The sequence below is a fragment of the Xenopus tropicalis genome, chromosome 3 (assembly GCF_000004195.4).
Source record: "Xenopus tropicalis strain Nigerian chromosome 3, UCB_Xtro_10.0, whole genome shotgun sequence".
Lineage (NCBI taxonomy): Eukaryota > Metazoa > Chordata > Amphibia > Anura > Pipidae > Xenopus > Xenopus tropicalis.
The window spans coordinates 93332476-93353730 of NC_030679.2; the positions used below are offsets into that span (position 1 = coordinate 93332476).

The 21255-nt window shown below is 40.3% G+C and overlaps 1 protein-coding gene across 3 annotated transcripts; it reads left to right on the plus strand.

The window, feature by feature from the left end:
* Window positions 1–4496: 4496 nt before the first annotated feature.
* Window positions 4497–19256, plus strand: ptpn9 (protein tyrosine phosphatase non-receptor type 9). 3 transcript variants are annotated; one of them, XM_012966132.3, is made up of 14 exons: window positions 4497–4541; window positions 9401–9579; window positions 10022–10165; window positions 11375–11464; window positions 12221–12357; window positions 13081–13186; window positions 13368–13478; window positions 14128–14450; window positions 14550–14640; window positions 14912–14981; window positions 16150–16228; window positions 16679–16829; window positions 16980–17187; window positions 17393–19256. In XM_012966132.3, exons 2-14 carry the CDS (start codon window positions 9547–9549, stop codon window positions 17557–17559), a joined length of 1710 nt encoding a protein of 569 aa, XP_012821586.2. In that variant the 5' UTR covers window positions 4497–4541; window positions 9401–9546; the 3' UTR covers window positions 17560–19256.
* Window positions 19257–21255: the final 1999 nt, after the last annotated feature.

The window sequence follows — 21255 nt, forward strand, 5'->3', positions numbered from 1 at the left end:
GGGCCTTATAAGATTTACAAAGAACCAAAGTGGGCAGCAAACTGAGGCCTAAAACAGGTTAACTTGCATGGCCAGATTGGATAGGCCTCAGCAGTCCTAAACATGTCCAGCATGATGGTTTTGTCCAATGTGGTTGCAATTGGTTTTCTAGACACTGGTCTAGCTCATTTTGCAGAGCTGAAAAGACATCAGATGCACAAAACACAGATGCACAATGGATTCAAAAGAAATCTTTTGTATTGTTTATTACTGTCATATTTTGCTTTATTACTGAGTTGTTAAAGTTGAGCAGTGCCCACTGTAATGCAGTCAGGCCCCTCCACTTGGTAGAAACCAAGTATTACATCCATATAATTTAGACTATATTATTGTATGGGAACCCAGACTAGAACTGCAGGCATTTGAGCTCAAGAAATTCCACTTGCCCTATGATATATATTGGAGGGTGTTTGGAGCTTTACAGGATTTTATAAAATCAATACACGGTTACATATTACATGAGTGGATTTTGCCTTTTGCCCAAGTGAAAACAGGTCAAACTAGTTGATTGTTTCAGAGGAAGGCAAAACAACAATGTCAAGTATTGTATTCCTTAGAGGGAAGGGGAATCATTCCTTTCTCCACAAGGACTACTGGACTAGTTATTGCATCAGCTGTCTCCAATAACACTTTAGTAACCTTATATTATCTTGCTTTAGTCCTCCAACCCCTTGAAACTAAAATATGTATGCTAGTACAACCACTTCAGGGACCAAATTTCACAACTTCACTGCTCATACAGTAAAAACCCTTTTAACACATTAGGTTGGAACCTCTTTCTTCTAATCTCAAGGGATGCCCTTATATAAACTGAACAGTTTTGCTGGTGAATAAGGCAGATTAAAGAGGGTTATTTTATCCACCTTTGTTTGTAAATTGGTAGCAATGCTGGGGTCCAGGTTTAATTCCAGCAAGGGTACAGACTGCAGGGAGTATTGATTTTATATTTATTTTTATATCCCTGTATCTGTTCTGGATTTCCTCCGGGTACTTCAGTTTCCTCCCAAACCACAAAAGGCAGGTAAATTGGCTCCTGATAGACCTTCCATACCCTTTACCAGTGTAGTCGCGCTTCATTATGTCCCTTTGAGTACAGGACGCCAAAACTCAGGAGGCCAAAAATCAGATGTTTTGAACTGGCAATACAGTACCTAAATTCAGCTAGCTAAAGATTGTTGAAAAAAGGAAGAGTTAAATTGGTTCTATATATGTGCTTGCATGTAGATAAAGAAAGAAAAGGAAAATATTTCAAAGCAATGTTACCATTTAAGTGCTTCACTAAAAATGCAATTTATATTTGGGAATGCCCTTGTGGGCTCTAATGTGTGGGAAAGTCTAACCATGTTTACAAGTGCTATTGTATGCTAAGTGCTAAAAGCATGGTGGCCTGTACCTGTTATTTGCACTTTGCACCTTGACCGTGCCATTGTTAAATTAGCCATTGTGTGTAATACTCTCCACATGGCATTTTTATAAGTACAGGCATGTTTTGTTTTTTTTTTCCTCTGGTAAGTTATCCACAAATACACCCAGACCCTGGGTCATGGATTTTCCTAACTTAATCCCATTAAGGATATAAATAGCCTTCACATTTTATAATCCCTAGCGTAAATCCTAACACACAAATATCAGTATTGGTATCACTGTAATTTGCCACTTAACAACCTAGGTTGTCACTCTATCCACCTGCAGGGATGATGCCTCCTGGATTTATTCAGTTGCCCCTTATAGCTCTGTGTCACTGGCAAACATGTTTGATTGCCCTCCTCCAAGTCCTTGAACGTCATCTATCACTACCACCAAATGGGGGGACAATAATATCTTTTTTGAAGAAACTGAGAGATATGACACCTGTACTATCAGGCACACATAGCTTTACAAATGAAAGCCATGTAATAAAATTGAAAAAAGTAGTAGTACACAGACAGATTATATAGATACCTGATAATTGAAAATAATACCTTTAGTAATTTGCTTTGTGGTCATGAAAATTATTACCGAAATAAACTGTCTAGCCATACACACAGGATGTCTAGAGAGCTGGCAATTGTGTTATAAGTGTGCAGGTATTAAAAACTTAGTTATGTGATTATATTGAGAGTTCACACAAGAACACAAACCAGGCAAGAAAAAATGTTGTATTGGTTGCTCATGTTGATGTACCCACAATAACATTTCTGCCACAGTAAGAAATCATTTTAGCAGCAGTCACTTACTTTACCGTCTAGATAACCTCACAGGGTTTTAACAAATTTGAGTGGTTGATACTATGCGTACTACTACCTGTTATCCATAATGCGCGGGGCTTGAGGTTTTTAAGATAAGGGGTCCTTCTGCAATTTGGACCTTTGTACTTAATATCTAATAAAAATAATTTAAATATTAAATAAACCCAAGAGGATTGTTTTGCCTGCAATAAGGATAAATTATATCTGTGTCAGGGACAAGTACAAGGTATTGTATTATTATTACAGAGAAAAAGGAAATCATTTTTAAAAATTATAATTATTTTCTTCAAATACAGTCTATTGGAGATGGCCTTCCCATAAATCTGGATAACAGGTTTTTAGATAAGGGCTGTAGTGCAAATTATACACCAATGTACATAACAATATTCAAACTCCAAACACACTATTGGTAAACACCTAACTCCACCTGTTGCAGCTAGATGATTTCATCTAGCTGCAACAGGTGGAGTTAGGTGTTTACCAATAGTGTGTTTGGAGAACATGGCACATGTGACAATAGTGTGTTTGGAGAGCTGGCACATGTGACAAATTTTGCCACTACAGACATGGCCAAAAGTGCAGCTCAGTTAGTGCCCACATATTTACAGCCCCCAAACCTAATTGTATTACATAAACAAATCAACAACAACGGTTTAGGATACATGTGTCAATCACAAGGCCTGCAGGCCAAATCCAGCCCGCCTGGCTGTTTTATGTGGCCATTGGTGACTGTGCAGCACCAATTGCCTGACTGCGCCGGTCCAGTCCCAGTGGCACTATGCCTGACCATGCACTTGCCTGACTGCGCTGGTCCAGTCCCAGTGGCACTCCGATATGGCGTTCTGCCCTGCAGGGTGCATGGTACGTTATGACGCACCACGCAGGGCAGAATGTAAGCAGCCGCTCAGAGCCCCACTGGGACTGGAGAGGCACAGTCAGGTGACACAACTGGTCACATAAAACAGGCAAAGCGGGCACTTCCACAGAACTCCGCGCAGCAAGTTTGCACCTGGTGGGTGAGTCCTTTCCCACGGCCCCCACAGTTTGTAATTTATCTGTTTTGCTTACAGTTTGCTTTGTGCTTGTTGTTATTTTCCGAACATGATTAATGCACAAGGATGGCATGTGATATGGTGTTTCAGGGTGAGGAAGGATTTATCCTTCTACTACTAAGTATCTTAATTAAAAATTGGGCCCGTGACTGAGCCTGTATTTTAGATTTTGGCCCCCTTATGTGATTGTATTTGACACCCCTGGTTTAGGATATAAAGTATATAGGATCACTTTTTAACGGAATAAGCACTTTTCCTTGTTTAGTCCTACTGTGTGTGGTGCTTCAGGAAAGGTTAAGTGTATACATAGCTCATACTGTATTTGCTTCTATTTGTCCATGAGAAGGAACCCAAATTGTTGGAAATGTCTCAATAAAAACAGTTTTTGTACATGTCCCTGAGGAGTGCAGTACAATGTATATATATATATATATATATATATATACTCATCATCTGCCTTGCAAAATCCACCACAATGATATACTGATATAAGCCAAAGAGCATGTAAGAGCAACTAGCAAAAACATACTACTGTTAAAATATATATATCTTGGAAAATTGCTTATTCACTTGCTGCAATTGCTACAATCCAGAGTTTTTTCCAGTCCTGTTGGAGACAAAGTGACCACAATGAAAACCACTAAACATTCCGTCTGAGTAAGACGATGCTCTTTTGTTCTCTAAACATATTTCTTTTAAAAATGATCCCTGATTTGCCTAGAGTTAAAGGGGTTGTTCACCTTTGTACAATATTTGAAAATCTAACAGTTCACATTAATAGAACAATCTTTACCACATACATAATTAATAAAAATGTGCAGCTGAAGAGATTATCACCTCAGAATCATCCCTCTGCTGATCCTGCACTTCTGCACAGACCCTGTGCTGGGGGGGGGGGGGAGCAGTGACCCCTATAATCACCACGTATAGGACTCCCAGCTTCTTGCGACAATGCTACAAATCTAACATAACAGTTTGTTAGATTTATCAGTTTGCCTATGCCATTGCAAGGGAGAAATTAACCAATGACCTTTCAATTTATGAAACTGGTTAGAGTGCAGAAGCAACCAGTGAATTGGTCCAATAGGAAAAAAGTAAGGGCAAAGCCTGTATGTGATGATGTAAGCATATAGGAAGTTCTCAGTGTATCAGGTTCAAAATAGGCCACTCCCATCCCTTCAGAAAACTGATCAGAGAGACTGAAGGAGGACCGATTTAACAGGTATAAGATGTAGCTTTTACAGTGGTCTTTTTTGCTGTTTTTACGGAAAATGTATTTTCTAACAGACTGAGAGGATTGTAGGTGGTTTCATAAGACAAGGACATTACAGATGAACAACCTCTTTAAGTAAAGTGGTAAGCCACCACAGGCAACACAATTCCAGCAAATACCATTTGATTGCAGTGCATGGGAATCACATAGTTTGAAACACTTGAATTGTGCAATTGTGTGAAAAATGCTTTCTGCATCTTCATGCAAGTACACAATTAAAGTGTAACTGAGTGGCACTGCATTCTGTCATCGGGGGGGGGGGGGGGTCTTGATATTTTATTTCTTATAGTATTCAATTAAACTCCTTCATCAGCCTCTGGCCCTAGCAACCAAGAAGATGTTGCTTTCCAAAGCTATGATTTTATTGCTTTTTTTTTTATTACATATCTTACTATTCAAGCCCTCTCCTCTACATCTTCCAGTCTTTCATTCAAACCATTGCCTGTTTACTTTGTAAACTGAATCCTAGCAACCCTGATAGCTGCTGAACAAAAAAGTACAAATCCACGCAAAAGTAAATATAAAGGCCAATTGCAAGTTGTCTTACAGTATTACCATCTACACATACATTGTTTTAAGTGTTAATTTGAAGGGAAACTTCTCATTTAAGCAACTATGACAGACATTTGACTGCAACTAATTCATTACTTTTACAAACTGCTAAAACCTTAGCTATGTGCCTATTTAAAGGTATAGTCCACCTTTAAATAAACTTTTAGTATGATACATAAAAAATAATTTGCAATTGGTCTTCAGTTTTCATTTTTTTTGTAGTTTCTGAATTATTTAGCTTTCTTTTCAGTAGCAATCCAGTTTGAAATTTCAGCAGCTATCTGGAGGTTGAATAGGCAGGGTCGGACTGGGCCACCGGGACACCAGGAAAAATCCCGGTGGGCCCTGGTTCTAGTGGGCCCCGGTGACCCAGCCGGCGCTCCCCCTGCCCGACTGTTCCTCCCCTGACGCGTTAAACTTACGCGCGCTCAGGGGAGGATGTCCAGTGGGGGACCCTGCAGGGGGGGGGGATCCGGGGGCACCTGCTGGGCCCCTGCACCCCCCAGTCCGACCCTGCGAATAGGAGATGGCCTGAGTAGAAAGGTAATTAATAAAACTAAACAATAACATTGTAGCTTCACAGAACAACAGTGTTTTGGGTGCCAGGGTAAGCGATCCACAATTAAACACTGAAAAGAAGATGACCAAAAAAAACTATAAGAATACAAAAGAAAGACCAATTGAAACGTTGCTAAGAATAGCACATTCTATAACATAGTACAAGTTATCTCAAAAGTAAATTACCCCTTTAAGGTTTAGCATTTCCTCAACCAAGTAAAGATTAACAATTGTATATCAGTTTTCTATGAGTTTTATGAATTTGCGTTTAATTCTTAGCTTATTGTTTTTTATATTAACTTACCACTCATCTCTGGTGCTGCAGTGCATAATGGAAAATGGTGTCTATTTTATATACAGGCATATATATTTTTATTTCTCAGTTCTCCAGGAAGAAAAGGAATCAGAAGTTCATTCTGGATATGTGCCCTTGAGTGTGCATCTCCTTCCTCTGCGTGTGTCATCTCTAAGCAGTATAGTAAGCAAACACAACATATGCACACAGTAACACAGTTACAACTCCAACAAGTGCAACTACATAAACTATATTAACAAAGGAGAAAAGAGTAAAAAAAAAGAGAGTACATTAGTAAGCAATTGCTCTTTGTTTGCTTACATTCTAAGCCCAGGCCATTGTGTAGTACAGAAAACAGTGGCAACGGTGGTTTGAGAGAATGGAAATATGAATATTATAGGGCCTGCTTAGAAAGATAAGTAAAAAGTAACAATAATAATAAAATTGTAGTGTCACAGAGCATTTGTTTTTGGCTGCCGGGTCAGTGACCCCATAGGCAGATTTTCAATAAGGCATGCTGCACTGCTCTGGAACCTTTAAACCTTAAAATCTTCTTGCATTCCTGCAAGCTCAGGTTCTGTTGTAAGCTGTGCTCTGATTGGAGCTTTCTTATTATGGCTTCTCCAATCAAAGCTCTCTTGACAGACAGTAAAATTGACCAAGGCACAGATGTAGGCAGGGCTGGGATGGTAGTTCGGGGAGATTAGTCTCCCGGGACAACGGAGATTTGTCGCGGGCGACTAATCTCCCCGTGTGCCAGAGCCCTTAGTGGTCTGGCAGGTCTATCAGACAAGTATCTGACAAGTACAGTAGATAAGGGTCGCAGAAGCCTGACAACACCAGATATCAAGGTAGGGCTAAATAAGTGCAAGATTATAGACATGATGATACCCCCCTCACTGCACCCCCTTCCCTTTTGTTTAATAAAGAGAAATAAAGAATTGGGAAAAAAAGCTCAAAATAATAGTGCAGGATGCATTATTTCCCCCACAATTCCAGAGTGATTGGAAGCAAACACAGCATTGTATTCTCCACATTTGCATCCAGTATGTCAAGGCACCATATTGCAGTTAATTGTACATTGACTGGGCATGCATTGTGGCAACAATTTTAGTAGTGGGGAAGCCATTAGGGTGTGATTCTTTGGGTGCATGTCTATTGCATCTATGGGATCCTGGAATTGCCTTTACTTCCAGGGTGGCAGTAGCTCCCGGATTGCCTTGCATCAGTAGGCTGTATACAGTTATACAGTGACTATTAGCAATTGCACCTCAGTTTGTATTTCTTGCAGATTTTAAATGATGTAGCTTTTTGTTGAGCAGCTCTCCAGTTTGGAATTTCAGCAGCTATCTGGTGGCTAGGGTTCAAGATGTGAAGTTTTAGACAAATACCTTGTGTGTCTATAGCACTGTGCTAATAAGACACATCCTGCACTATGTGGTTCTGGTCATTAACAAACACAAAAATATTTTTTCATTAACCTACTGTACCTCTAATTCTTTAGTAAACCGATGAAATAAAAAGAGGTGACTGATCTGCACTGTACCATGAAAGTAATAAGGCACCTGGTCAGGGCTTTAAGAACCAAATAACTCTCCCCAGCCTGCCATTAGACACTTTTAGCAGAGCTGAGTGAGGTTCCCCACTTTTTTCAATCATCACATGTGCAAACTGTCCTGTGTTATCTGATGGGAAGTGGGTGGGGCTTAGATCCAGCGCCCAGGACAGCATCTGACCTAAATACAGCCTTGTGTCCAAATACACATACAAAACACTTACAAAAAGATATCTAAGTTTTCTTGTACTCAAAGGGGAGATGCTTGTAGAAATGTGAATTAAGAATGGCTAGTTATAAATCTTGTTCTGTAACTCACCTTTGTTAAAATCATAAATAAACATCTTTTTAAAAAAAGAATACAAAGAAATAGCACTCCAGGTCCATAACGAGGCTGGTGCAAGTCCTGCTTCCAGGAATGTTGCCCAGCTGCCAAAGTACCCCTGTCACAAGATCACAAGAATAAGAAGACATTTTCAATGCATTCAAAATTGGACCTTCTTGGGTACCCTGTGGAGAAAGCTTTGCAACAAAGTATTCACTCTACTATGAAGTTGATGAAAATCCTGCCATAGGCAACTCTTCATCTTTTTTTTAAAAAAAAAAGAGGCTATCTTTTTCTTTTCAGCAGCTCAGTGATTCTTTGTGCATAAAATAACTATGGATGCTTCCTTTAGAATATATTTAATTACAATGCATTTAATCAGATATAAACTCTGACTGAAAAACACATTTAAAAATTTAGCACAGGGATCCTCAACCTACGGCTCGCGGGCCAGATCCAGCCCCAAGTTAATTTACCCGGCCCCTGCTGCCTTTCTCACCCCTGGCTACTACCTGTCTGCAGAAGCAGTGGGGAGCAGGGAGCAGGAGGGCACAGCAGGGAGTCAGATGGCGCAGTGGGGGAGCAGGAAGCTGGAGGGCACAGCGGGGAGCCAGAGGGCACAGCGGGGGAGCAGGGAGCTGGAGGGCACAGCAGGGAGTCAGATGGCGCAGTGGGGGAGCAGGAAGCTGGAGGGCACAGCGGGGAGCCAGAGAGCACAGCGGGGGAGCAGGGAGCTGGAGGGCACAGCAGGGAGTCGGATGGCGCAGTGGGGAGTGGGGGAGCAGGGAGCCGGAGGGCGCAGTGGGGGGAGCAGGGAGCTGGAGGACGCAGCGGGAAGTGGGTGAACAGGGAGCTGGAGGATGCAGCAGGGAACTGGGAGCCGGAGGATGCAGTGGGGAGCAGGAAGCCAGAGGACACAGCGGGGAGCAGAGGAGCAGGGAGCTGGAGGACGCAGCGGGAAGTGGGTGAACAGGGAGCTGGAGGATGCAGCGGGGAACTGGGAGCCGGAGGACGCAGTGGGGAGCAGGAAGCCAGAGGACACAGCGGGGAGCAGAGGAGCAGGGAGCTGGAGGATGCAGCAGGGAGTGGGCCATAGTTTGAGGACGCAGGAGGCGTAGTTTGAGGACTACAGTCCGGCCCCCCCCAACAGTCTGAGGGACCATGAACTGGCCCCATGTTAAAAAAATTTGAGGACCCCTGATTTAGCACATGGACAAATTAACCATATGGGAAAGAGAGAAACTGCTTGAGCAAGGCAAAGCTAATAACTGCAGAGCATGGCCTCTTGCTAATATAGAGATCATCTATAAGACTTTCCATTTGGTGTCACTTTAAACCATGTTGTAATAATTATGCAAGCCACTAGAGGGTGCCTGTTACTCTCTTTTACAGCCTTACAGACTGCTTCTTTTCCTTTTACTGTCTGTGTTTTCACGTCTGTTTCCTTCTTCCCCACCCCACAGATATATTATCCCCTAAATGAGGCCCCAAACAATTTAGGATTTTTTTTTTTTTTTTTAAAGATCTGTTATACCCTGCCTGGCGTGACTTCCTCTTTGCTGAATCCGGGTACAGCAGACAAAAAAAGACGATTCACTAAAACATAGGCCTTGCAGGATCCTCTGTCTGGAGCAAGGCCTGGGAATTGTGGAAAAGGAAGGAAGCAAGCATGGCAGGGACTCTGACACAGGAGGAGGAGCAGGTAAAGCAGTCCCTGTGTGCGGGTGATTAGTCCTGCATATAGTGAGATGAAGAGCGACTTCTAGTCTTGTTTATTGTCACAATTATTCTGTATATGTAGTGCCATGAAATCAGGCATAAGACATAAGTGTTTATGTGAGTGTATATATGTATATATATATATATATAAATATATACACGTGTGTGTGTGTGTATACATACACGCATCTGGTCTTTTTTGTAGTATAAATATGAGTGTGTATGTGTGCACATATAAATTATAGAGCAACATTTCAGATAAACTGTTAATTTTTTCCCTCCTTAAAAATGTTTGCATTCCCCCTGTTTGCTTTTTTCATTATCTCCCTTTTAAGATCCCCTTTTCCTTCACTACCCTGTTCCCATAGGCCGATTTCTGTTTTACTTGTGTCTATTAATACCCATATGTCTCTGATTCCTCTTAGGCTACTAACAGGTTCCTGCAGGAGATGAATTTGTGGACAAGCTGCCACTCCGTGTCGCCTCTCTCATGGGACATCGCTGTTAAATTTCTGATGGCGAGAAAGTTTGATGTTGTGCGAGCAGTTGAACTCTTCCACTCATACAGAGTGAGATATGTGTGCAGATTAGCATTTCACAGTAACTGCCATCTTTCTATGTCCTTCATTCAAGCTTTTCCCTGTCTTCCAGTGGAGCAGCTCTCAGGCCCAGATTTGTGGCAAGGCCACAAAGGCCGGGGCCAGCTCTTTGCATGTAATGGGCCAGTTTGTAACACTGCCTGTTTAAGGGCCAGGTTATATTAAAATGATGATGTCATACTATTGAGGTCTTGGGGGCTCTTTAGAGGGCTATTAAAATCCGCAGGGCTTGTGGTAACCTTATGTTTTGCTTATTGTTTTTATCAGAATATATGTATTATATTCATAGTAATCAGGGCAAAATCTGCAAGCACAATTAAAACAAATTAGTGGTCCACTGAGAAACCTTTGTACAATAGGTATTTTCTTATCTTAGGGTCTAACAATGGCTTCATCTAGGGAAAGAGATGTAATATTTGCTTGTTTTGGAATACAACTCCCAACATCCTGCTGATAAATAAAAGGAGTAAGAGGGTACTAGAAGCTGTAGCTCAAGAGCACTTAGGACCCCCGTTTATAAGACAGTAACCCAAACACATCTAGATCTGAACTCCACAAGAGACTTAATTGCAGATTAAATCCTAGAAATGGGATGTAGCTGCACTTGCCCAACAATAATGTAGCTAAACAGACTGGTAAAGTGCTTGAATATTTTGGCATTTGACACAACTGAACTGACACACCTGCCTGCATTTTTATCTGACAAGATTAAGTTATTTCTCATTGATATACATTGATTGTTGGCTGTAGCTGCATAAAAAAAAGAAAGCATCTTATTGTATCTGATGAGATAACAGTACAGCAAACTGGATGAGATTCTGCAGCGTCCCACAAAATCTTGTGTTTGTGCACCCCTTAGCATTCTGCATTGCAATCCTGCCCATTGTACCTGTCTGTCATTATATAACTTCAAAATATCTGTTTAGAAAGCATATAGAAACGTAGAAGCATATAATTTAATTCTAGAAAAGAACCAGCTGATCCAGCTAGGCCAGCCAGCTATTTTTTCCCACAAATGTTTGAGTGGGCGGTACCCACAGCACCTACTATATATCAACATTACTATATATTTATCAACATTATATAATTATTATCTGTTATTATAAGTTCCTGGTCTCCTGTCTGTATCACCTTTATTTTCTGTCACTGTATAACATAAATGTTATGTTTGTGTTCCAGGAAACCCGACACAGAGAAGGGATAGTGCGGCTGAATCCTTTACAAGAGCCATTACTTTCTGAGTTGCTGAGTGGCAAGTTTACTGTGCTGGTGAGAGGTTAGGTGTCAGAAGGTTGTTCTATTTAATGCTTATAAAGTAATAACCAGTTGTTTGCATGTATATATTTATTTATATAGTGCTGCTTATGTACACAGCACTGTACAGCAGAACAATAAATTCATGGAACAAACAGAAATTAACTACAGAATACAGTTACATTAATGATTAGGAGCCAAGTATCAAAGAGACAGGAGGAAGAAGTTCCATAGAGCTTACAGTCTAAGGGATGACAAAAATACATGGACAAAGAACCTTTCACTGTAAAAAGCTAAGGATAATAGAACACACCAAGGAGTTTCTCAACTACCTAAAGGCAACTTATTCTATGCTCAGATGTTACAACTGGGGGTACTTTATTTCTTATAATACAGATGATTAACTGAGTCATGTGACACAACTTCGCTAAACACCACTTTTAATTGATGACATAACTAAGCACCATTTATTATTATATAATTTACAAGATGTTCAAGTTTCTTGTGTATTTTAATAACAAATAATCCTAGGCACAGGATGAGTGGAAGTGATATATGTAAGTGTCATATATATTTTACAGATGAACTCACATAAATGGCAGTCTTATAATTGTAGCAGGAAGCAGTGCTTCATTCCATCAAATTGAATCTATTGACAGCATACTGAACTAATCATTGGGAGGGCAGGGGTCATGGATTAAAGTCCTGGAATAATGAGCTTTAGGGATAGGTCAAAGTGCATGTGACTGGTCATCCACTGTTTTGTTCCAGAGTGTCAGAGCCCCAACTGGAGCCTCCATTGCAATCTTCACCGCTAAACTACACCATCCAGCCCGCAGAAACAGCAGGCAAGCACAACACACTGTACTTCAAGCTCTCTTTTATCTACTGGACAGAGCTGTGGAGAGGTGAGAGCCTAGAAACCTGAATGTGGTGTTTTGGGGTAGGTGTGTGTGCAGTGTCAGTACTGGAGCAGGAGGGAACTGGTAGATGAAGGGGAAAGTACATATTTCACAGACATTTAACCTGCAGCATATTGCTTCTTTGCACTCTTTACACTGATACTGGGATCCCAGGGCATATGTTTAATTTGCTACAACCTCAACCCCAATAGGGGGGCTTGTTTAAAGGAAGACTAGGAATAAAATATGGTACCAAAATACTATACATAAAGCTGTTGCTTTTGTTTTGTATCTCAAACCTGTGCCCTTTTTTAGCCTACTTATTTGATTGATGTGCATTGTGTACTGCATATATGGCATAGCAGAAGAATCAAAGAGAACCTCTGAAAGATAGACTCTACAGCACTGGCAGGCTGGTGCTTATATGTCAGCACAATAAATATTACAATACCTGCCACATAATTGGTAAAAGGCAAACATTTGCCAAGCACATGACCTAACTGCAGTGATTCAGGGAGCACACAGAGGATAGAGTATTTTGAGAGAAAAAATACTTAGACAATGCTTGTTAAGAGGGCAGTTGAGGACGTCTGCTTTTTGCCACTGCAGTACATCCTATATTGCTTACCATTAATATGGCAGTCAGCACTTGGAAGATGCTATTTCATCTGCATAATAATAATAATACATACATATAAAAGAAGCTACTGTTTAATTTTCTTCCTATAGTGTAGATACACAGAGAAATGGCCTGTTTTTTATCTATGACATGGGTGGAAGTCAGTACAACAACTTTGAGTTGGAATTAAGCAAGAAAATCTTGAGCCTGCTGAGAGTAAGTATTTTATACACATCCTATTCTCTGCAAAGCACTGCACTTTCCAAACCAGATAGATCCCCACCTTGCGTTACACCTTCTTCCTTCCCTACATCTCAGGTTTTACTTCTTCCTACTGAGTGTCTACATAGCATGCCTCTTCAATTGTGTGCGAGAAATAGCTTTGCTTCTTTGGTAGGGTGCATTCCCTGCTCGTCTGAAGAAGGTCCTTATTGTGTCCCCTCCGGTCTGGTTCCGGGTCCCATATTCTGTCATTAGCCTACTACTCAAGGAAAAGCTGAGAGAGAGGGTAAGCATAAACATACGCAGCCAAAGGTATGTAGTAAATATGCGCAGTAAAGGTGGCAATACATGGTAAGATTTGCTTGTGTGGTGAGGTCGCCAAACAAGTAAATCTTTCTCCTGATATTCCCACCTTGGGTGGGCAATATCGTGCTAATGAAACCGTTTGGCCCTATGGCCAAAGGATCACATTGCAATGAAGGGGATAGGAAAAGTTGGAGCAAGGACTGCATCAATGAGCTGATGCAGTCCCAGATCCGACAAAAAATCAAGCCTATCCAATTGACATTTGGCCAATATTTAGCGAGATATAGGTCGGAGTGGCCTGTTAAAGGGCCCCATACACAGGCAGATAAGCTGTCAAGTCGGTCTTAAGAACCCTAATAGGCAGCTGAAATCTGCCCATGTATTGCTACCTTAACTTTGTAAGTGCAGACACTATTTTCTTGTCCTTCCAACCTCTTATTTCTAAATATTGTCTTTGTCACTGTATAAGAAAACACCATTCTTACTCTCTGCTTCTTTCTCTTTAATAGGCACAAATGTCTATGCTTCAAAAATGCCCAATTTTCTGTCATACTGTTCTCTTTTTGCACTACTATCTGTTGTCTTTCTGCTGTTTTCTTTAGCTCACGGCTGTATCTCTGTTCCCTCAGGTCCACATGGTCAATGCAAGTGAGCTTTTGGAGCACTTGCCTCCACAGTGCCTTCCAGAGTCTTTGGGGGGTCTCCTTCCTTGGGATCCTGGCTCCTGGAACTGTCTACTTCTTCCAGGTCGAGCTGGAAAGCCAGATCCCTTAGATGAGTTAGTAATGGTACTAGGAGGAGGCCCATCTGGAAGTGTACATAGGCCTGGAGCTAGGGGGATGACTTTAGCACAGCTGAAGGAGTATGTTGGCAGAGTTGGGAGGCGTGGAACATATGAGGAATACGAGGAGATGAGAAAGAAACAGCCAGAAGGAACATTCACTGTGTCATTGTAAGTGTGTCAAAAGAAACATTAGATGTGGGCATGTCTGTGAGAGAGGGAGCAGGGGATCTGAAAGAGTGAATATATGAATTCTCTTTTTTCTTTTAGGGCCCCAGTGAATCGCGATCGAAATCGTTATGGAGATGTCTTATGCTTGGACCAAACCCGTGTGAAACTGAAACGTCTGAATTGGCATGAGGTGAGAAATTTCTGTTTATATAAAAATTCACATTACCAAATGATAATAGTTGCTAACTATTCTAAGCACGTTTGCAATTTACATTTGTTATTTTATAATTTTTAGGTTATTAAGCTTTTTATAAACTGAAAATATAAATACTTTTGTAACAACAACTGCATTCAGTGACGCAGAAGTGACAAAAATGAAATATTTTGCCAAATAAGATAAACAGGAATGTCATTCATTTAATTGCAAACCTGATTCATTTTTCTTATTTAACTTTCTCTAGCGCTCTGATTACATAAATGCCAGCTTTATGGATGGGTATCTCCAGAAGAATATGTATATTGGAACCCAGGGTAAGCTAGAAGTGTAATTTACTAGGCTCAAAAACAAACAATTGCTATGTTTTCCCCCAGAACTTCAGCTAAATAGTGGGATAATGTGAAATAGCATGTACCACAACTTGTGAATTTAACATTACAGCTGCACATTTTGCATTGTTGAGCTCAATGCTAGTTGCAGTACTGTTTTATGAAGCCCGTGTTTGCAAATGATGCCACTTCCATTGGACCATGATTCCCTAAGTGTGACTGAGTTGCATGTGGAGGTGTAACACACAAAGTAAAACCCTGGAAGTACAACCCCAACAATGCAGGTGGTAATTCAAGAGCTTCCTCATGTCCATCTGCCCTGTACAATGTATGCAACTGCACACAATTTATAAACCCAGGCTGAACTGGTGCATACATTTGGTGGTCTTGCGTGGTCACCATTAAGTGACATCTGAAACAATTGCTTTTAAGTAATAGAATTGCACTGTAATGTGAGAAAAAGTTTTCCCTGGTCAAGGAACAAAGGAAGTTTAAAAAGCTTTCTGGTTGTTTGATGTCACCTTTTTATGTACATTTTAATTGTTATCAATATTATCACTTTTTTTTTTAATTCATCTTTCAGTAAACATTACAAAGTATAGTGCCACAAAACATAAAAAAATTAAAAGAAACAAAAAATAAGACCAACTACATATTGTCTTAAAATACCTCTACATCAGGGATCGCCAACATTTTTTACTTATGAGCCACACTCAAAGGGACTATGATTGACTATCTGGTAGCCCCATGTGGAATGTCAGTCGACATACGAGCCACTGGTAAAAAATATTCACATCTGTAAAGCATCATGGTTCAGGTCCAAGGCACTGTCACATACGACCTTATGCATAATGGCAATTTCTATCCAATTTCAGTAGGACTGATTGGAGTCAACAGTAATGGTAATTACAGGAGATGAAATATGGATAACATAGATATGTATACTAAATAGATGTACTGTAAATGTAAATAATAAATGCCTATAAAAGTAAAATAACAAACAGTTGGTGAGACAAACCAGTGCATTTTCATGACAGGGGAATATGTCTATATGAAACCCCCCAAAAATGCATATTTCATATAATTCTTCCAGTGTCACATAGGACTGTCTATATCAATTGTCCAATCATCCTTTTTCCATATTTTTTCTCAGGTCCTCTTGAGAAAACATTTTCAGATTTTTGGCAGATGATTTGGGAGCAGAATGTATTGGTAATTGTCATGACAACCAGGTAAGTGAGCTTGACAAAATGTATAACAGACAGGTATCACAAGTGAGGTTTGTTACATGAATCGTCTTGTCCTATAAACTCCTATGGACTCCTGCTTCTATATTCATCAATATAAAACTTATATTTTTTATTTGATTAGTGAGACAAAAATCTATGAACACAAATGGGAGTGACATTTAGAGAGCCAGAATATCCCAAAACTACAAAAATGTGAAGATCTTAGATGTAACATGAAGTAAAGTGCGCACCTATAATGTTTATTACCAAGATAAAAGATGGAAAGAAGAAAAAGAAGAGCAGAGATACTGTGTGTGGAGTGTGATGTGCACAGCTGGAGAAGCTAGGGAAACACACTATCCTTTGGAAAGGCTTCTTTTACCCCAATTCTTCCTTACCCTATGTTTCTTCTAAGCTTCCCGATCACCATTTAAAACCACACTTTCTTTCAAGGGTTGAGGAAGGTGGCCATAGAAAGTGTGGCCAGTACTGGCCTCTGTCCACTGGGTCTTTGTCAACATATGGAGCTGTTACTGTGACCAACAAAGCCACTGAGAATTACCAGCACTACAGAAAGACCACCCTGGAGCTTAGCACTCGTCAGGTGAAACCATAAGTTTTGGAGTGCTTCCATTGCTTACTCTGCCTTATATTCTATTTATCTTGTTCTTCCACCACTTTCTTATTTTGTTCTTATCTACCTGTTTTGTGCCCCTTCTACATCTGGTCTCCTTGTTATTTTTTTTTCTTCAAGGGCAAGGACAAAAGGCTGATCAGCCACTTACAATTCCTTAGCTGGCCAGATTTTGGGGTTCCCAGCTCTGCATCTGCTCTAATTAACTTTAGAGGTGCTGTGAAGAAGGAGCAACGAAGACTGGTTGAGGAGTTAGGAACCCAATGGCGAGGCCCCCCAGGAGGACCACCCTTTGTGGTACACTGCAGCGCAGGCATTGGCAGGACAGGTACCATACCAAAGTGACAAGCAATGGTCATGTTTAGTAGTAAGTGGAGAAAAGCAAGAGATGTGGCAGATAAAGTGGACATGAAGTAAAATGGCAATAAGACTATAAACCGAGATAAACAAATACATTGAGAAAAACAAAATGAACCAGTGATAGCAAGATGAACAAATAAATCCAGTACTAACAACTGTTTTTATCATGCTAGGCACCTTCTGTACCTTGGATATCTGCCTATCCCAGCTGGATGATGTGGGCACTGTCAGCATTCAGGAAACAGTGCAAAAAATGCGCCAACAGAGAGCCTTTAGCATCCAAACACCAGAGCAATACTACTTCTGCTACACATCTATCCTGGAGTACACTACCAGCTGACAACACCTGCACTGTTAAAATCTTTTGCCTTCAAGGACCAGTAATTCACACCTGGATGCTGCAATAATGTTTGTTTTAAAGGGTACTTTCACATGAATAAGGCAACTCCAAGAGGTTGATAGCTATGATATACTGCAGTTAATGTGCATATGTATCCCTATACACCCAGCAGCCCAAATGTAACATATTAAATGTAGTCACATATTAAGTACCAATTCAAATACACTCAACAAATCCAAACCAGTAGATGCTAAAGGTGGCCATACACACTACAATTAAGATCTTTCCCCTGACCATTGGTTGTAGGAAAGATAATTCCTCCACTATACTAACATTAAGAGCAGAATCATCAGATGTGCAGGTAAACACAAAGGAATTCTACCCCTATCTGACAATTCAGCATTAATGTTATGATGTTTAGGCACCTTCAAATGTGCCGAATCAAAATTTTCAGTTCTGCCCAATCAACTATGCAACCAATATCAAAGGCTTTTTCCAATATCGGCCGCCTCATCTCCCACTATTGTACGAAACTTTATTTTGTCTTATAATATTGGTGCGTGTATCTTTGTGTGTACCTTTGTTCTTATTCTACCATAGAAGATAACACATTGCACACCAAAAACATTATACCCAACCCCACTCAGAAACTACAACCTACAGTCAACAGCCCATACACACTATATAACTACTCTACACAAATACAAACCATGCAACATGATCTTTCAGTTACAAATATTGTGTCTCTAACATATTTTTACATAGTTATGCAACCATGTATTACAGAGAGCCATCCTGCAGTAAACATTCAGGTCATATACACACTCCATACGTGTAATAAGCACGCACATACAAAAACACAGACAAGCAGCTATCATCCACCTCAGACACAACGAGCTGTTATAGATAGGAAATGGCTGCCACCACATAATCTATAGAAACTAAAGTCAATAAGCTATACTATTGTTATATAATCTGTCATCAAACATATGTGTTTCCTCCAGCAACATACCTATTTTTCACACTGCTGGGCAATGTAAATGACCCAGGTAGACAAGTACAGATGGACCAGGCTTAAATGAAGCAAGAGGCACACACAACCACACTCTTTCTGTGCTGAAAAAAATGGTGTGCTGTATGCATAGCATTCACCAAATATATTAGTGCCCATTCTATCTGTATGTTTTTAACCTTTTCAGCACTTTATCTAAAACGCAGCTGCATATATTAGGAGCTATATGGTATTGATGGACTGTGCCAAAAAAGTTTGTTCTATACATTGATAAACTGAGCTCTTTTATTTTCTTCCATATAGAGTATAACCTTGGTCATTTATTATGTTTCTAAATATGCAGAGGAAGAGAGACAGAGAGTGTGTGAAATAAGTAAACAGTAGGAGAGATGGTGATAAAGAAAGAGAAATGAAAGAATGTGCCAGTGAAACTTAAACTTGCCAGTTTCCTACAAATGGCCTCCATCTTCTTGGTAACCTACATTCCTTCTTGTTATTCTACATGTATATAAATGTACAGACATAATATCATCTGTGAATATTTTATATGATTCTATATAAAGCTATGCCATATGGCATTATTTTAACTGGGAAGGACCTGAACAGAGAAAATCTTGAACTGTTTGACGCAGACCAAAATGGATTCTATGGGCTTCAATACATTAAAGTGAATTGAAACAAAATGCATGATGGGTAATGCTGTGTAAAAAAAATATTGCAAACACACAGTTGTGCATAGTCAGATTTTACATTTACAACCTTTATTAGACATATTTCTACAAAATGTTAAATCCAAGGGCCATTCCCCTAAAGCTACCACCCTCAAGTTCCTATATAGAAATTCACCCCTGCAACCACACGGCATACATTTTTCCATTATAATTATTTCTACATTATGGATAAAAGCTGGAATATTATTCTTATAATTTGCTTTGTACATTAGCTCCAAAGAATGCAGACATTGGTGTAACTAAGGTTGCATGGGCCTGGGTGCATGACACCCTGCACCCCACTCGTTATGCCACTGAATCCAGAACTTTAAATTATTATAGGGCATCTATCATTTTAGCCAGTAATTGGTTGCGTGTGTCATAAGAGATGCTGCACTACAATAATTGAGCGTCTTTTGAGTTTAAGAGCAAGTTTTTTAACCAGCATGGAGCTGCACTTACCCAGCAGCCCAAGTATCTGCCTTCTTTTGTTATGGAGATTATGTAGTCTTCTATACATCACTACGGCTGAAAAACATGGAACTGCTAGGTCACGGGGCCACAGAAGATGATTAGGCGGGGTGATGATTAACTGGGGTGCCATAGACCCAAGGTCCCCTGCACTGGCATACATAGAATGTGGGGGTGAAAATGACACAAATATAACTTTTTTTTTAGGGCTCTTCTTGTCTGCCACTCCATTTAAAACACAAGTTATTAATCAATTTCATTTTATTCTGCCTGGTTGTACCAACTGCAGTTTTAAAAGCAATTGTGCAGCCTTTATAGGTCTTACACAAGTGCTAAAAAATACTACGCATGCGTCAAAAGCCAACGCACGTGTCAAAGGAAGCGAGGCACAAATCTTTTCGCCCATCCCTTCCCACCCCATACCCCTGACTCCTGAGAAATATTTGAAAAGCCGACAGATCTTTATATTTTGTTTATATTTTTTAAGCAAAAGTATGGTAAGTCCAGAATTTTATTTTGTTTATATTTTTTAAGCAAAAGTATGGTGAGTCCAGAATTTAATTTTATTGCATTTTCATCACAAAAATTAGTGCAGCATAAAAGCCGACATCCGCCAACTAACATAAGACTTGGCTTTGGTTGGCAGATATCGACTACGTGTGCCTGCAACCGAGCAGATTTAGTGCTTCTGAGTACAGGCACAATTAGAAGATTTTTCAAGTGTGCAAGCGAATTGTCAGCCTGTGCTGACTATCTGCCTCGTGGGGTATGCTGTATCAGAAAGGTCTATGTAAATACAGCCGTAAGCACTCACAGAAACGCTGCACTGAGTTCAAAAGAAGCAGGATTTGTTGTCTCTGTGTTTTCCTGTGCCAGAGACATGCAGCTCTCTCCTCCCTCCTGCTCCCCCCTCCCTCAAGAATGCTAAGAACTCACTCCCCCCCTTAGGAATGTGTGATCTGAGCCAATCAGCGGGAAGCTTCCTCCACACACTGAGCATGTACACTGGTCTTGGTGCAGGAGCAAGGCATTATGGGAACTATCTTTACAGAGCTCAGCTTTTTTTCCTATGAGGCTTCTGATAATCTGAACAGGAGAAATATGGGAAAACTTAAGGGCACTATTGAGAGAATTGAAGGTATGCCTGCAGTTTTAGATGAACTCTTCATTAGTCTTTCCTTCTCCTTAAAGCTGCAAATATCTGACCTCATGGCCCCCTTACCCTTGGCTCAACAGTGGTTTAAAAAGGGTAGTGGTCAAAACTGGCTTCCATTATCATCCCTCCAGCTTGTAGGCCAGAAAAATTCTGCACCACAGAAGTTGGACAGCACTGCCCTAGAGCAGTTTTAAGTTATTTTAAAATTATTATTAAAGTTAATGGCACATATAGCGTTTCTTTGGGGTATCACAATTGGCAGAGAAATGCCAATACCCTTCAGTGCCATCTGTCATTGGCATGAATGGAAAAATCCTTTCAACACCATGTTTTTACAGTTTTTGGGT

Excerpts from the sequence above, each read along its gene's own strand:
- ptpn9 (XM_012966132.3), top strand. The coding sequence starts at position 9,547 with ATGGCAGGGACTCTGACACAGGAGGAGGAGCAG. Across the intron at positions 12,358-13,080 it reads CTGGACAGAGCTGTGGAGAG|TGTAGATACACAGAGAAATG; the intron begins GTGAGAGCCTAG and ends TTCTTCCTATAG. Across the intron at positions 17,188-17,392 it reads CGCAGGCATTGGCAGGACAG|GCACCTTCTGTACCTTGGAT; the intron begins GTACCATACCAA and ends TTATCATGCTAG.